The sequence below is a fragment of the Equus caballus genome, chromosome 3, assembly GCF_041296265.1.
Source record: "Equus caballus isolate H_3958 breed thoroughbred chromosome 3, TB-T2T, whole genome shotgun sequence".
Classification (NCBI taxonomy): Eukaryota; Metazoa; Chordata; class Mammalia; order Perissodactyla; family Equidae; genus Equus; species Equus caballus.
The window spans coordinates 34380085-34397883 of NC_091686.1; the positions used below are offsets into that span (position 1 = coordinate 34380085).

Sequence of the window (17799 nt, forward strand, 5' to 3'; positions counted from 1 at the left end):
TAAATCAAAAAGAAATACTAGAGATAAAAAAACACTCTAACAGAAATGAAGAATGCCTTTGACAGGCTTGTCAGTAGACTGGACACGGCTGAGAAGGGAATCTCTGAGCTGGAGGACGTATCAATAGAATCCTCAAAAACCAAAAGCAAGGAGAACAAAGACTAGAAAAACCCTACAGAATATTCAAGGCCTGTGGGACGATTACAAAAGGTGTAACACACACATAAGGGGAATGCCAGGAGAAGAAAGAGAGAAAGGAACAGAAAAAAATATTTGAAACAATAATGACTGAGAACTGCCTCAAATTAAACTCAGACACCAAACCACAGATCTAGGAAGCTCAGAGAACACCAAGTAGCTAATGCCAAAAAACTACACCTAGCATATCACTTTCAAATTACAGAAAATCAAAGATAAAGAAAAAATCCTGAAAGAAGCCAATGGAAAAAAACACCTACCTATGGAACAACGCAGATAAGAATTACATCCAACTTCTTCTCAGAAACCACGGAAGCGAGATGAGATTGGAGGAAAATATTTAAAGAGTGAGAAAAAAACCCCACCAATCTGTAATTCTATACCCTGCAAAATATCCTTCAAAAGTGAAAAAGAAAGACTGCCTCAAACAAAAATTAAAGGAATTTGTTGCCAGTAGAACCGCCTTGCAAGAAATGTTAAAAGTTCTTTAGAGAAAAGGAAAATAATAGAGGTCAGAAACTCCTCTGTACTTACAGAAAGGAACAGCAATGAAGAAGGAATAGGTGAAAGTAAAATGACTCTTATTTTTCTCATTTTTAACTGATTTAACAGATAACATTTTGTTCAAAATAATAATAGCAACAATGTCTTCAATTATGTATGCTTTTATACACACACACTTACGTATGTTTATGTATAAGTGAAAGGAGTGACAGCAATGATAAAAGCAACAGGGAGAAGGAATCAGGATTATTTTATAATTCTAAGGCACTCACACTACTCATGAAGTGTTACAGTGTTATTTGAAAGTACACCTGGATTAGTTGTAAATGTCTATTGCAAACTGTAGGGCAACCACTATAAAAGGTAAAAAAGAAGAACAACTGATATGCCAAGAAAGGGGAGAAAATGGAAATATAAAAAATGCTCAATTAAAATTACAAAAGACAGAAAAACAGTGAAATCCAAACAAAGGAACAAACAACAAGGACAACAAATAGAAAACAGTAACACACATGGCAGATATTAATCCAACTATATCAATAATCTCTTTGAACGACGATGGCCTAAATGCACCAATTAAAGACAGAGATTGTCAGGGTGGATCAAAAAAAAGACCTAGCTATATGAAGACTACAAGAAACCCACTTTAAATATAAAGAAACGTATAAATGAAAAGTAAACAGATGGACGAGAGACATACCATGTTTATATTAATCAAAGGAAAGTAAGAGTAACTAAATTAATTTAAGACACAGTGGACTTCAAAGCAAGAAAAGTCATCAGGGATTTAAAAGGGCATTATATAATTATAAAGGGGTCAACTTTTAAAAAAGATATAATTTTTAACATGTATGCACTGAACAACAGAGCATCAAACTATGTGAGACAAAAACTAATAAAACTGCAAGGAGAAATACGAATCCACTATCATAGTTAGAGAATTCGATGCTCCTCCTCTCAAAAATGGACAAATGCCGCATGCAGGAATCAGTAAGGACATAGGTGAACTCAACAACAGCATCAATCAACTGGACACACAGTCATGTGTCACTTAACAATGGGGTTACATTCTGAGAAATGCCTTGTTAGGCCATTCTGTCATTGTGCAAAGATTATAGGGTGTACTTACACAAACTTAGATGTGACAGCCTACTAAACGCCCAGGCTATATACTAATCTTACGGGACACCATCGTGTATGCAGTCTGTCGTTGACCAAAACACCATTATGCAGCACCTGACTATAACTGAGATCTACAGACTACTTTATCCAACAATAGAATACACATTTTTCTCAAGCGCATGTAGAACATTCACCAAGATAGACCATATTCAGGGCCATAAAACACACCGCAACAAATTTAAAAGGATAGAAACCATACAATGTCTGCTCTCAGACCACAATGGAATTAAACTAGAAATCAATAACAGAAAGATAACCGGATAATCCCAAGATTACGGAAATTAACACACCTCTAAACAACACATTGGTCAAAGAAAAAATATCAAGAGAAATTTAAAAATATTTTGAACTAAATGAAAATGAAAACACAACTTATCAAAATTTGTGGGATGCAGCAAAAGCAGTGCTTAGAAGGAAATTTACAGAATCAAACACATGTATTAGAAAAGAAGAAAGATCTAAAATCTATAATCTAAGATTCCACCTTAGAAAACTGGAAAAAGAAGGGGAAATTCAACTCAAAGTAAGTAGAAGAAAAGGAATAATAAGAATTAGAGCAGAAATTACTGAAATTGAAAACAGGAAATAGAGGAAATCAACAAAACCAAAAGCTGGTTCTTTGACACGATCAAGAAAGTTGATAAGCTTCTAGCCAAGCTAACTAAGGAAAAAAGAGAGAGGACACAAATTACTAACATCAGAAATGAAAGAGAGGACCTCACACTATAGAGCCCATGGAAATTAAAAGGATAACAAAGGAATACTATGAACAACTCTATGCCCACACATTTGATAACTAGATAAAAGGGACCATTCCCTGAAAGAAATAGTTTGCAAAAACCTACACAAGAAGAAACAGACAATCTGAATAGGTCTTTATCTATTAAAGACATTGAATCAATAATTAACAACCTTCTGAAACATAGAGCACCAGACCCAGATGGGTTCACTGGTGAATTCCACCAAACACTTAAGGAAGAAATTATACCAATCCTCTACAATCTCTTTCAGGACATAGCTTCTATCCTCTATCCATCATTACCCTAATACCAAAACCAGACAAAGACATTACAAGAAAAGAAGACTACAGACTAATCTCTCTCATGAACAGAGATGCAAAAATCCTCAACAAAATATTAACAGATCAAATCCAAAAAAGAATTATACACTATGACCAAGTGGGATTTATCCTGGGTTTGCAAGGCTGGTTCAACATTTGAAAATTGATTAATATAACACATCACATCAAAAGACTAAAAAAGACAAGTCGTGATCATATTAATAGATGCAGAAAAAGCATTTGACAAAATCTAACACCCAATTCATAATAAAAAAAAAAAAACCTCTCAGTAAGCTAGGAATAGAGGGGAACTTTCTGAACTTGATAAAGATCTATAAAAACCTACAGCTAACGTCCTACTTGATGAGAAACTCAAATCTTTCCCATTAAGATGGAGTAGATGGCAAGGATGTCTGATCTTAACATTCCTTTTCAACATCATACCAGAAGTCCTTGCTAACATAATAAGGCAAGAAGAGGAAATAAAAAGTATACATGCCAGGAAGCAAGACGTAAAACTGTCTTTGTTCTTTGTCTTTGAAGACTCAGTACTGTCAAGAGGTCAGTTCTGCCCAACTTGATCCACAGATTCAATGCAATCCCAATCAAAATCCCAGCAACTTATTTTATGGATTTCAACATGATGATTCTAAAGTTTATATGGAGAGGCAAGAGATCCAGAATGGCCAACACAATATTAAGAAGAACAAAGTTCAAGACAGTATGGTGCTGGCAAGAGAATAAACAAATAGACAACGGAACAGAACAGAGAGCCCAGAAGCAGATCCCCATAGACACAGTCAACTGATCTTCGACAGAGGAGCAAAGGCGACACAATGGAGCACAGACAGTCTCCTCAACAAACGGTGCTGGAGCGACTGGACATCCACATGGAAAATAGCGAACGTAGACACAGACTGCACACCCTTCCCTAAAATTAACTCCAAATGGACCATCGACCTAAATGTCAAATAATTGATAAGCAAGACTTTATAAAAATTTAAAACTTCTGCTCTGCAAAAAGACAATATCAAGAGAATTACAAAATAAGCCACAACCTGGGAGAAAATACTTGCAGAAGATACATCTGATAAAGAACTGTTATCCAAAATATACAAACAACTCTTAAAACTCAACAATAAGAAAACAAACAAACTGATTAAAAAAGCCGATGTGGTCATCCAGGCACACTCCCTAGATTCTTCCAGATTACAAGCCTCAAGTCCCACGTGGGCTCTCCCCAGGTTCCTCTGCTTACGGTGTTTTGCGCTGGTTGCTCTCTAGGCCTGGCTCTCCCACCTACAGCTGTCAAGTCCAGCTCCCCCACCAAGACCTCAACAACTCCAGGCTGCAAAGGATGGTTACAGCCTGAACCACAGTTCAGCACTTATTTACAGAATGCATTCTCCACTTATTTTTGTGTATTCTATATAGCTTCCCCCAAAACCAGGTGCCCTAAAGAATACATCAAAACACAGAATCTCGAAATGAAAAGGAAGCTCAAGCTGCCCAATCCAAAGGCCTAACCCTTCAGCAAATTTCAGATGAACAGCTCATCACACATTGCTGTGAGGAGCACAGGATCTCCCCTCATCCCAATCCAGAGTGAATTCTGTTCTCACCTTCCTTCAAACGCTTGAGCACACTGGGCTCTCTCAGTTCATTAATGTCTCTTTTAATGTGTCACTCAAAATGACCACCATACTTGTCCATGGAAAGGCAAGGAAACAATCAGCACCTCCATCCAACCTTTAAGCACTAGCCTTCGGGGAGCCTCCTCATAGGTTGACACCTACCAGGATTGCAAGGTACAAAACGCCTCTCTTCTACTAGCAAGGGAATTTTTTAAAGTCATATCTCTTAATCCTCTATTTATAGGCAACCTACAAGGGAAACTTGTCCCACTTCGATTTCATCTTGCTAGATTTGGTCCAGGAAGATAATTTTGGATGCTGAATTTGTCAACCAATTTATCTGCCCTCCTAGCTTTGTATCACCCACAAATTTAGTAAGCATGTTTTCTTCTACAAATTCATGACCAAAAAAACAAATGGGCAAGGCTCAGAAGAAGGGTCTGGGCACGCCATGACACCATCACCCGCAGGTCCACAACATCGCTGGGTTGCTGGGCGCTGACCCTGACTGCACACTCTGCATGGGGGGTGGGGGTAGCACACTGTCCTTAGGGCTGGCCCCGATCCACAGGCTGAAGTGGACGGCATGACATCTCCATGCCCTCTGTGCTGGGTGGCTGAGCAGACCGGCCCCACATTGTGCAGCCGCACATTAGAGAAGGTGAATGAGAAGAAAAACACCCCGTGTGCTGGGCAAGAAGCAAGCCCCCCTTGTGAGAAGTTTTCTGACAGAATGCTTTACAAGTACAATCTGGGGATTAGGTTTTCATTCAACAACTAAACTTGTCTGGTTGCTTCCAATCCTACTTCAAAACAATCTACACACAGGAGAGCTTGAATGCTACCAATGTTAGTCCAGTAACCATGAATCTAAGGGCCCGTGACCTGCGGACACAGCATCAGCAAGCTGTCATCTACAAATGACTCCCTGCAGCCACGATGCGCCAGGTTAGTGGCCTCCTGTCAGCTTCCTGTCCACGAATCCAAGGGGTATTTTGTCAACTCACTTTTTGTGGCAGCAGCCAAGTACCACTTGTTTTGTAACCAAAAAGGGAAAAAATGTTCTATAAAAAGACTCCATTTACCCCTTTAGAAAAATAAAGCCACCAAAAAAGCCTGTTTATATTTCAAGCTCCAACAGGCACTTTTCAATTGCCATCACTCCTAAATATGGAGTCTTAAAAAATTAACATGTCCTACTTGGCCAGATCTATATTCGGCAAAAAAATGCATGTGTAATGTTGTGGGATGAGTGCTTTGGTGCAACTGAGTTCTGCGTAGAGTGGCATTCCCCCAGGGCGGGCTGCTACTCAGCATCCGTCACCCAGGCCCCATGCAATGGGCCGCTCTGGTGACATTTACAGAAAATGCACAAACAACAAAAAACTCCATGGGCATAGGGTACAAACAGCATTAAGCATTCGGTATGCAAATGCTTCCCTGAGTTATGTTCAAGTCTACACCTTAGAAAAGTATACGCTATGGTACCAGGCCAAACCAGACAGCCCCGAGACCCTTAACGGAGCAAAGGAACAACTTCTTTCAGAATCCCTGAGCTTGCAGGTCACACAGACTGACAGGACAGGGAACTTCGTCTAGTGGTCTAGCGGCTGATCCTTACGCAGAAAAGGTCCCTCCTCCAAGAATGGTCACAGCACGGCCGCAGCAGGAAGCCTGTGCAAGAGCGTCTCCCTTTGCATTTCAGACAGTTTGCCTTTGGAATTCAGCCCCACTGCTCCAAGTACCAAATCAGTCACCCACGTGTGAGCTTAGTAAGTAGAGGGTGTGTAAGCACACTGTACGGACTAACTTCAGTCTCTAGAATCCCGGCAGCCCGTCAAACTGTGTCCCTGTTTTATTTTTATCTTAACTATCACTCTTAATAATAAAACCACCAATTGTGGAATGTTTATTCTATGCTAGGCACGGCCCTTTTATGTGCATTTATTCCTCGCGACAACTGCATGATGCAGATATGACCTTGAATCCCATTTACAGATAAGAAAATCAAGACTTAGAAGTCAAGAAACACACTAAGCAGGTCAGCGGCAGAACCAGAAGTTAAACCAAGGCAGTCTGGTCCCAGAACTCACACTTTCAACCAGCAATTAACACACCAAACTACAGGAAATGGAGGCGGAGGTGTCGGCACTAAGGACATTGCACCAACCACTCACCCGAACGCAGCTTCCGCTGTCACACTCCTGCCTCACCCCAAATCAGTCACACTCCACTCGTGTGCTGCCCCTCCGGCCTCCCTCCCTCCACACAAGCTCACCCGGAGTGACGTCAGCCAGTAAGGAAGGAGCAGGGCCGACACAGCTCCCACTGCTGCGGGTGCCCGGCTTCACTCACAGTGCCTCGTGCTGTTAATAAGCCCCGCCTCACGGGGGAGCACTGAGCCCTCAGACCATCAGCCCAACCAGCTCACTGCAGAACCCAGGGAACAGAGCACATGTGTTTCTATTTCCAGATGCATGTGTCACACCCCAAGATTCACAGACTTTCTAATTATGAGGCATGGCCTGATTTCAGCTAACTCATTATTGCCCTTTGCTACAGGATCATAAAAATAACTGAATCACTTTGCTAACGATTCTTCTTTCCTAGAATGTTAACTCTTCTCAGATACACTTTAAGAAATATACGCTAAGTGGGTTTAGCTGAAGACCAAATATTGGTTCCTTTCTCAAATCAAGAGAAAACAGTACACACACTTACTCAATGATGTCTATTTTTCCATTCAACCAATTTTTACTGATCACCTACTAAGTGCTCCAAGGCATGTAAAAATGTATCAGTTGTACACAAGTGTTCACAGCAGCATTACTCACAAGAGCAGAACAGTGGAAACCACCCAAATGTCCATCAACGGATAAATAAACAAAACGTGCTCTGGCCACACAGTGGAATATTATTTGGCCATAAAAAAAGAATTAAATGCTGATATGCTGCAGAATGGATGGACCTTAAGACATGATGCTGAGTGAAAGTCCGTCCCCAAAGGACAAATATGGTGGGGTTCTACTCATGTGAAATACCTAGAATAGGCAAATCCAGGGACAGAAAGCAGATTCGAGGTTCCCAGGGACTAGGGGGAAAGAGGAATGTGGGGTGAGTGGGAATGGAGTTTTTTTGGGGTGATGGAAACAGTCTAAATTTAGACAGCAGTGATGGCTGCACAACTCGGTGAATATGATAAAACCAATGAATTATACATTTTGAAAGGGTGACTTTATGGTACGTGAACGACAGCTGGAGAAAGCTGAGCCTCTGTGCGCAGCCTAGCCTCCCTCTGCCTGCAGTGTGTGAGTCACAGAGGATGAGCCAGGACGGCCAGGGCTTCAGAAATAAATGGAGGAAGGGTGCCAAAAGCTTTCTCCCCTTGCCCAACTGCACCTCCTCCAGGGGAAGGGGAGGAAAGTGTGGTTCACCTTTAGAAATGCTGGCTTTTAAGGATGCGGACTGACCTAACCAGACCTTAACAAACAGGCACCCTGAAAGGGTAGGGCTGGCCCGCCATGACTGAAGAAGGGGATCAAAGGGCCCGAACACTCCGTACTGTGACACAGGTAATTCCTCTCCCGTGGGTTCCACCGCCCCCCAGCTCTGCCACCAACACAGAGAAGTCCCACCAGAGCGAGACGGACCAGCAGGAGACGGGGATGTGGGGGAGAGGGAAGGACCCAGGGCAGACCCCTTCCCCTGCCTCGGGCCCTTCTCAGGAGCATTGGCATCTCCTGCAGCTCTAGAACGCCCCCTCCCTAGCCCAGCCTTCACCACAGGTGTGACCACTCCGTCATGCTTTCCTCATCAGACCCTCACTGATATGCCCATCTTTGTCAAAGGAAAGAGCTTCACAAACCCCAGATGCTAGCTGTTATGGACCGAATGTTTCTGTGTCCCCCCAACCCCCAAGTTCCTATGTTAAAGCCCTAACACCCAGTGTGATGGGGTTTGGAGGTGGGGCCTTTGGGTGGATTAGGGTTGGATGCGGTCACAGGAGTGGGGCCCCCATGATGGGATCAGTGCCCTGATACAAAGAGCAAGAGAGAAATCTCTCCATGAGCAAGGAAAGGCCATGTGAAGACACAGTGAGAAGGTGTCTGTCTAAAGCCAGGAAGCGCCCTCACCAGACACCGAATCTGCTGGCACCTGGATCTCGTACTTCCCACCTCTAGAACTATGAGAAATACTTGTCTGTTGTTTAAGTCCCTGGTCTACGGTATTCTGTTACAGCAGCCCGCGCTGACCACGGCACTAGCCTTTCTAGTGTTTTGCTATTTCAAGGTAGCTTTTGCTGATAATCACAGACAGACCTTCAGCTGTCAGCCAGTTCTTCGTTGAATGGGAGGGGAAAGGCGATTCTTCCAGTCCTTTCCTCTTCCCAGCCCTTCTGCGCATCTTGCCCTGTCAAACACGATAAAGGCTTCTGGACTGTAAGCGACAGAGGCAGGCACACGCTGAGTCCTGCCTTTGCTGTCTAACTGCCCTCGCACTCACACAGGTGCACACACATTTACAACAAACACACCGCACCTTCCTTCCTACCCCCTAGAGGAGATGCGGTTGGGAAAGGGGAGAAAGATTGTATATTTTATAAAAATGAAAACACTGTCATATACAGAATAGATGTTCCAAATCAGGCCTTTTTTTTACAGGCACCTCCCACTGAAGATAGAGACTGAAGGAATCTCAAAATATCTGTAAAAGCTGGTCGTTCAGGTCCAGTGTAAAATGAGGCTTTTGTATCCACACTAAGCATCCAGTGCACAGCCCCACCGTTACACACGGGAACGGCAGGCCCTGGTGGCCCAGGGCGCCCAGGCGCGGCCTGATGGTGAGTCTGCATCACTATCCTCAGACTCGGGAAGAACCGTTCTCACCCAGCTGCTCTGGGGCAGACCCTGCCTTTCCTGTCGCTTCCCCAAAAGGCAGTTTCTTCAGACCCGCACGTGCAGGGATTGGCTGGATGCACTTGCTATATCAGAAACCTAACCCGAGTCACAACATCAGCATTAAAACCACAAATATACAGTCGTGCGCCACATAACATTTTGGTCAACGACAGACCACATTTATGACAGTGGTCCCATAAGATCAGTACGATTAACCTAGGTGGGTAGCAGGCTCTATCATGTAGGTTTGTGTGAGAACATCTATGATGAACGAACATCTATGATGTTTGCACAATGACGAAATCACCCAACGACACGTTTCTCAGAATGTATCCCTGCCGTTAAGCAATGCACGACCGTAAATCAGAAGTTACCAACTCTCAGGAGGGAATCCATCCTGCCCTCTCACAAGAACAATCTGTTTAAAAGCCAAGAGAGGGACTAAATACTCCAGATGCTAACGTAACTTGGCCTCTGCTGGCCTTTACCAATGTGTGACCTCTCCCACTCCCAGTCTCCCAGTGTGAAACTACCCCCACGGGAGCGAACAGCATTTACTAAAAAATGACTGCAGAGTGCCAGGCCAAAGCCTGGGAACTAAATGAACACAGCTCATAGTGAACTCTTCCTGTATTTTTCAAGTAATACGAACCCACATCATGTGGATTCTACCAGGCTGAGCATTCTAGCTGTCTCCTCACCTTTTCTTTTAGATCAGTAAGAAAAAAATCAGAGGATAAACTGCCAGCAGTCATCCTCTTTCAAAAGCAACCATTACGTCAGTGTATTAAGAACAACCCAGTCCAATCACGAGCAGCAGCAGCTCTACGTCAAAATCCCACACACTGCAACCAGTCCAGGGAGGCAGCACAGCCTTCAACAACAAGCCCACCTGCACTTTCCCACAGTCACACTGGCCGCGCCGATCAAGCCCGCACAGCCCTGCCGAACAACAGTCGGGGCGGCGTTTTCATTTTACAATAATTAGTAAATTACAAAAGCAATACCTATACTATTTTAATTGTTAAGGATCTACGAGGCATTTTACATGAACTTTCCTACTTCTAAAGGGCAGCAGACATTTTCACATCAGTGAACAGTGCTCAAAATAAGCAAGAGGCCCACCAGTAACGGAGGCCAGTGGAGCAGTAACCGAGGCCTCCAGCCGTAGTCCAGGGCCACCTGAGTCAGGGTGCCCGAGGGGTGTCGTGGGGTTAATGTAAGATGCAGATTCCTGAGCCCCATTTTAAACCTGCTCTGGATCAGACTTGATGTTTGGGGTGAGGAGGCTAGGAATGCATATTTTAAAAGCTCCCAGGTGCTACGTGGTGCATGAGAGCCAGAGAATCACTAACAGAGGCATTCTCTCAGCTCTAAGCCATCTCCACAGGCTGACACGTCTCCGAGCCACTACACCACCACCTCTTGCTGCGAAACATTGACCACTCTTTTAGGCACCTCTTCCAATGGCAGCTAAGGCCAGAACAGCTGCTACTCCACAGGGCAGCTGCCTACAATCTATCTCTGCTACACTGTGGAGTGAGGGTGGACGCTGAGTAGGAACAACGCTCAAACGAGGACACTGTGCACTGGGAATACAGAGTGCAGGGAAACAGGCCCCTCTCCCCAGGCGTGGGAGCGCCAAGGGGCGCCCTCGGGAGAACAGTCAGACACGAGGTGAAAGGCTTGAGGGACACGCACGCCCTTTGACTTTGCAATTCTACTTCCAGGCTGTTGGAAACATTACTGAAGGATAAAAATAAACCTAACTAAACAGAGGTAAGTACAATGTTCCTGACAGGGAAGACTGAGGATTAGAAAGATGTCAGTTCTTCTAAGTGCAATCTGTAAATGAAAGTGATCCAATCAAAATCCCACTGGAATGTTTGAAAACAGAACTTCAAAAACTGATTCCGAAGCTCATATGAAAAAAACGAGTGCATGACAAAGAAGTGTTTTAAGTAAATGAGAAAAACCTCTGAACTATCAAAATATACCAGGAAGCGGTAGTGATTAGAATGCAGTGATGCTAGAACAGGTGCCAAGAAAAGATCGAGTCAGAAGAACCCTGGAAACAACCCAGACCTTTCCGTGTGTGCATGTGTGCACACAAGTGAGCAAACACCAGGTTCTCTGGCCCACTTCGCAAGCTTTTTTCTCAGGCATGTTTTTCTGCATCTTGTTTTTTTGTATATTTTTTTGTACAAAATGAGAGGAAGTATTTTTTTAGGGTATAGTCCTAAAAATGGATTTGGGGCCAAAGGGTACATGCATTTAAAATGATGACAGAGTGATGGACGCTGCCAACATTCTGACCACAGGAGCCCCCGCCTTCTTCGCCAGCACTGCAGAGCACTCCCTTTCCAGGGTCTGCCGTTAGCGGCTTGCCTTCTTCCGCCCCCTGTTCAGCTCTCCTCAAGCCGCTTCCCGCTCACTGCCTTACAGAAGGCCTCTGCTTGAGCGCAGTGCCTCCTCCCCATCTGTCACTATTCTCCACCTTCCTGGGGCGCCACTTCCCGTACAGGACCGTTACTATCTCCTACGGTCAGATCTGCCGGTCTCTTGTCTTCTGCTGCAGTGACTTGCTTAGGAAACCTCTCCCGACATAAGCTTGTTTCCTGTACACAATGGGTTGAAGACAGCTGTCATGGCAAGAGAAGGGGCTACACCAGAAGTACACGTTCCTTGACAGTATCAAAGACAACATCTAGAGGAGGTCGGTGGATGGGGGAGGGGGAGGAAGGGCCGCGGCCTCGGGGTGGAGGTCAAGGCACCAAGTACTTTAGGAAGGCTAGAGCTCGGCGCCCAGCCTCCCACGATTCAGCGTGGGAGACAAAAAGGACAGGGAAGTGGACATCTGTCATCACACAATATCCCATGCACACCACTTATGACTCTCTGCATCCCACCAGGAGCCTTAAAAACTGAGCGAGACTCAAACATAAGGCATCTCACAGCCATAAACATGTGAAGCAGCAGTAGCTGAACTGTTAGCAGCAGAAACACAGGAAGTCAGCTGCTCGTTTAAAACCTCCTGGCACACAAAGCAAGAGGCAGAGCCGGGAACGTCCGGAGTTCCTGACTTGCAGATCTGCACTCAACAGACCACACCTTTCTAGTCAGAGGGACACTCCCACACGGCCCTCAGGGACCATGGGTGCCACTGAAATGCACCCATCGAACCCTGGCCACTGAAGGGACCTCTCAGCAACGCTCTGCTGGCCTCTCTGCTCATCTCACCTGCAAAGAACCAGAGATCATCATCCAGAGGAAAGGCTCGAAAAACAGTGATTTAGGCAAATAAATAAATAAAGCACACAATCCTTTTCCTGTGCCACAACTCTATCTAGACTAAAATAGAGGGATTAAGACGGCAACTGAATTTTATCTTCGCAGTTTCACATTAGTTTTTAATACATTCCACAATACACCTTTAAAAAAATTCTCACATTTTAATGACAATAAGGAAGTATTCAAGTAATGAGAGATCCGTTTCTCAGAGACAATTTCTGATGTAGGACGGATGCCTCAAATGCCACGTAAGCCTAACGGAGCCAATGGCACTGGGACGCAGCTCGAGTCGTGTACTGAGGCGAGGGTGGCCATCTCTGGCTGGTCGGGGGACAGCGGCCACCAGTGGGCTCTTCAAAGGACGCTTCCCATGTGACCTCACATCAATAGTGCCTCCCTGCTTCCTGGGAACAAACACCCACAAGACAAGTTACAGAACTGGAAAAGACTGAAGGCCACGAGAAAATGTACATGTTACAAAAGAGCTCAGAATGCCACTGCGGAAACACCCCACAGAAATGCTATCATCAAGACAGGCCCTGCCGAGGATCTCTTAGACTGGACACCTCCTCTCATGGAGAGCCTTATTGTCCCTCGCCCATCCATTATGGACACAAGCTACCAAAGCTAACGAAAATGCTATGGAAATATCAACAATCTGCCAAAAACGAACAAACAAGCAAATAAGTAACAAGTGGGTTTTGAAAAGAATAACTGAAGCGCAGCAAGAAAGACAACAAAGGTTACAAGCTCTGGGCCCAAATATATAAATACTTTTTAAATTAAGGGGAAAATGACTAAGTTTCAACATATACATAACAAAATCAATCTCAATAAAATTATTTCTTGACTGCTGTGCCTATAAGATAATGAAGCTTTGCCAAAGCAAGCAGGACAAAGTGCACTGACGCAGTCGGGAATGGGGAGCGCACACAAGGCTCTTGCTGGTTCTGACGCATTGAGATTGCCAACAAGTCCTGCTCTGGCAGTGAGCCGAGTTGGAGGCATCTACTGACACTGTCCACCTGCACAACAGACTCTCGGCACTGTGCGCTAAGGCCCGACGCAGATCAGAGCAGGCCTCAACAGCCCCACATCAGCGGTCTCCGCAAAGGTTCCTTGTCCAACAACCAAGCACGTCCCCCGGGGCGTGACACTCCCACCCGGTGGAAGTCCTAGGACCCGGAAATAGTTCAGCACCACTCCTGAATTCCGCAGGCCAGCTGCGGCTCCGCTGAGGCCGGGAACTCCGCGGGCTGCGTTCCCTCACAGGAGAGAGACAGCACCCTGCAATCACGGCGTGCGGAGCCCGGAAATCGGGCATCCTACCCCAGAACAAAGCCACAAACTCCACTTTCAGTCAGTCACTCTACCAGGTTTCTTCTCATAAATAATTTACACGTGGATGAACTGTCTGTGTCTCTACACAGAGAGGTGGGCGTGCAGCTCTGGCCACCGAGACACCCGTGGTCAATGTGTAGCGGTAAATGCAACAACCACATATCAATGCCAGAGACAGGTGCAGAAGCCAAGCACCCACGATGGCCGATGGCAGTTTGCTGCAGAGCACTGTAAAGGCTTTCCCCTCTTTCCTCTCACCAGCTCCACTATTTTACGTCAACCAGACCTAGAAAGAGCACTCCCTTTGAGTAAATACCACAGCTCCATCTCCAGCAAGCCGAAACACAGCGCTGCCTCTAAGGCGATAAACAGATGGCCCAGGAGGAGAACTGCAGTAAAATATGATACACGGAGACACTGACGAGGGGAGGAACGAGAAAATAAGCCCAGGGGCGGCCCTGCTCCCTCGATCCCTGCAACACCTTCAACCAGCCAGGCGGAAAGCAGCCGTCACCAGGCCCGGCTTCTCTGCAAAGGTGCAGGGCAAACGCGAGCTCTCCCCCGCAGACCAGCAGACCTGGCCTTGTGCGGCTCTGCGGCCCATGCTCGGCGCAGCCCCAGGTTTTACGAGATCCACTCGCGTCTCTGTGGACTCAGAATGCTGGCACGGGACAGGAGCTGGCCCAGAGACCGGTCCCGTCACCCTGGCCTTACCTGACTTGCTCCCAGGTCCTGGTGGCCAAATGCAGGACCCAAAGATCCTTGTAGTGGTAGAACTGCTCCCCGTCGGGAGAAGCAAACTCCCCTCCGAAGATCCACACCTGCCCGCCGCCTTGAGGCACCACCACCGCCTGTTGAGAGAGGCGACAGGTCAGCACACCACACAGCTCTTGGCCAGCGCCGCGAGTGCGGACCAGCATCGGCTCCGTCCAGGACAGCACTGCACACGGTAGTCTCAGCCAGCACCCACACTCAGCCATCATCTTCTCCTGCCTTTGAGGGGGAACTTGCCAAAAAATCCCTCATCCAGCAAATCCTCCAAAGTCAAAAATCTAATAAACTTTCATGCATTCCTAGGTTGCAAAATTAACATCCGCTCATATTTAGACAACCCCATATTGCATTAAAATGGACACAATTGGGGCCGGCCCCATGACTGAATGGTTAAGTTCGTGTGCTCTGCTTCGGTGGCCCTGGGTTCAACTGTTCAGAGCCTGGGTGCAGACCTACACACTGCTCATCAAGTCATGCTGTGGCAGCATCCCACAGAGAAGAACCAGAACAACTTACAACAATGTACTGGGGCTTGGGGGAGGAGAAAAAAGAAAAGAGGAAGATTTGCAACAGATGTTAGCTCAGGGCCCATCTTCCTCACCAAAAAGCATACCTTAAACAAAAAAGACACAATTATGTCAAAAGTTCACAGTAGCTGTAACACAAACTGACAGAGTATTTTCCTTCTATTAAATATCCATAATAAAGCTGTTTACCTGCCCTCGTTGACCCCTCTTCTAGTTATTAAGCACTCTACACCTAAAACCACACTAACAAATATCCGTGTAACATGGAATCCTTACATAAGGTTATTAATGTTTATTTTTAAAAGATTTAAGCATAACAGTAAAAACAAATGAAAGCAGTGAAAACAATGCTCCTTGGGCCACCCGCCGCAGGAAGCTCTCCTACCCTGAGCAGCCATCATCAGCTCAGCAGAAGAGAGAGCAGCACATAAGCCATTCCAACCAGGCACCGTGCAACGCCAGCTTTCAAGACCCACACGGACACATTTCAAAGTATTACTGGGCTTAGCAGAATACCAAAACACTCAGAACAAACGGTCCACAGGCACATCGCACGAACCAATGTGTGGATCTGAGGGGGAGGTGACCAAGGACGGGAACTCCAAGGCTCACATCCCATGAGCAGAATCACACTTCACATTCTCAAGGTTACCCACTAACTCAACGAAAACGAAGCAAGAACACCCAACATCCCACACTCAGAAATGCAATGATGAAAACACACAACTTTGCCCAAGTCATTTTGGTGTTCCTCCAGTGACCACGGGGTATGTTCTCCATCACCATGGGGTGAGGGCAATCTTCTGGACTCTAGACTGGGGATCGCCATGCCAAATCCCCCACAGGAAGAAAAAAATCAAGTCAAAGTGTGTGACTAAAAAGGACTTTCCAGAAAAGGAAAAACATCATGTAAGGGAATGTATCTCAGATTGCCAAAATAAGAGCAAATGCTACTTCACACAAGAAAACTCCTGTCAATGCAAACACAAGAAACACAGGGGCCAGCCCCGTGGCCGAGTGGTTGGGTTTGTGTGCTTGGTTTTGGCAGCCCAGGGTGTCACTGGTTCAGATCCTGGGTGCAGACCTAGCACTGCTCATCAAGCCATGCTGAGACGGCATCCCACATGGCAGAGCCAGAAGGACCCACAACTAGAATATACAGCTATGTACTGGGGAGCTTCGGGAAGAAGAAGAAGGAAAAGGAAAAAAAAAAAAGATTGGCAAGAGATGTTAGCTCAGGTACCAATCTTGAAAAAAAAAAAATCCACAGATTTGGAGAACTTTAAGGGCAATCTCTAGACTATCTGGTCCAGGGCTTTGGAGCTTTGGGATGGATGTGGAAGAAGTGGAACTCTGCCTCCAAACAAAAGCCCAGGTGACGATAAAGGGTAACACAGATAGAGTGGAAGCCCTCCCCTGGAACGCCAGAAGCTCACTTCCTCCTAGCTCCACAGACACGCGGCTCCAAGCCCTGACCTCATTTGGAAGTCTGCCCCGTCCAGTCTCCTTCTCAGGGCCTGCCCTCTCTGCGGTTCTGCTGAAGGCCCAGGACTCAAGAGGCCACATCAGAAGCACACATGAGCGCCTGGACCCACCAGAGCCACAGAACCCACCGGCTGACCAGGAACCAAGAGATACCCCCTCCGCTGAGAACTTGTTCAGTGATGCACCATCTGGTTCACTGTTTCAAAGACAGTCACAATGTGGCTGCTTTTACGGTTAGCTGACGCTCACCAATAAACTGCATGTGTGAGGCGACAGACTTCATGGAAACGACTTCTCCTGCAAGCACTCTGCAAACGTGGGGTGTGCCACTCACTCAGTCAACACCTGGCACACAGCAGGTGCTGGGTCACCCCGCCCTGGGAGTCACCAGCCGCAAGGTCCAAGCAGTGAAGTGGACCACACAGGCATGCCCTTCATGCCAAGGGGGTGCAAACGGGAAATAAGCAAGGGGCCTTCTTGCCAGGAGAGTGGAAGCAGTGGCCACAGCAGCAGGGGTGGTATACCTGGGCAGTGGACTGGGTCGGGTGCCGCTGGAGCCAGGACGCTCCTGAGCCTTCTGTGTGAGCGCCCACATGCCCTCACAGACCTCCAGAGAAGGGCACCCACTGGGCAGGTCAGACAGTGGTTCCCAGGAGGCTCCATCCCCAGGCACCCTCCGAGCACCCCAGAGCTTCCGCTGCAGTGCACCTCCTGGGCCCTGCCTGGCACTTAAGAACACTGCAGAACCGTGGCTCTGTCACCAATGCCGCTCCCGCCCTTGACTAACTAGAGGTCCCTGGTAGCCTTACGGGGGACACAGCCTCCTCCACTCCCATTTTCAGTCAGTCTTGTGTGCATCAGCTCAGCACAGATGACTGACCTCTAAAGAGACAAGCCAGTTTCCT

The 17799-nt window shown here is 46.3% G+C and overlaps 1 protein-coding gene across 3 annotated transcripts in view; it reads right to left on the reverse strand.

The window, feature by feature from the left end:
* Window positions 1–17799, reverse strand: part of KLHDC4 (kelch domain containing 4) — a 53620-nt gene that overhangs the window by 20795 nt on the left and 15026 nt on the right. For 2 of the 3 annotated variants that reach the window (XM_001500287.7, XM_070262148.1), the window contains one exon: window positions 14823–14959. In XM_001500287.7, the coding sequence (XP_001500337.4) occupies window positions 14823–14959 (137 nt within the window). Of the gene's footprint in view, window positions 1–6856; window positions 7020–14822; window positions 14960–17799 lie in introns of those variants that run through there. The other variant, XM_023637469.2, reaches the window with a different exon arrangement.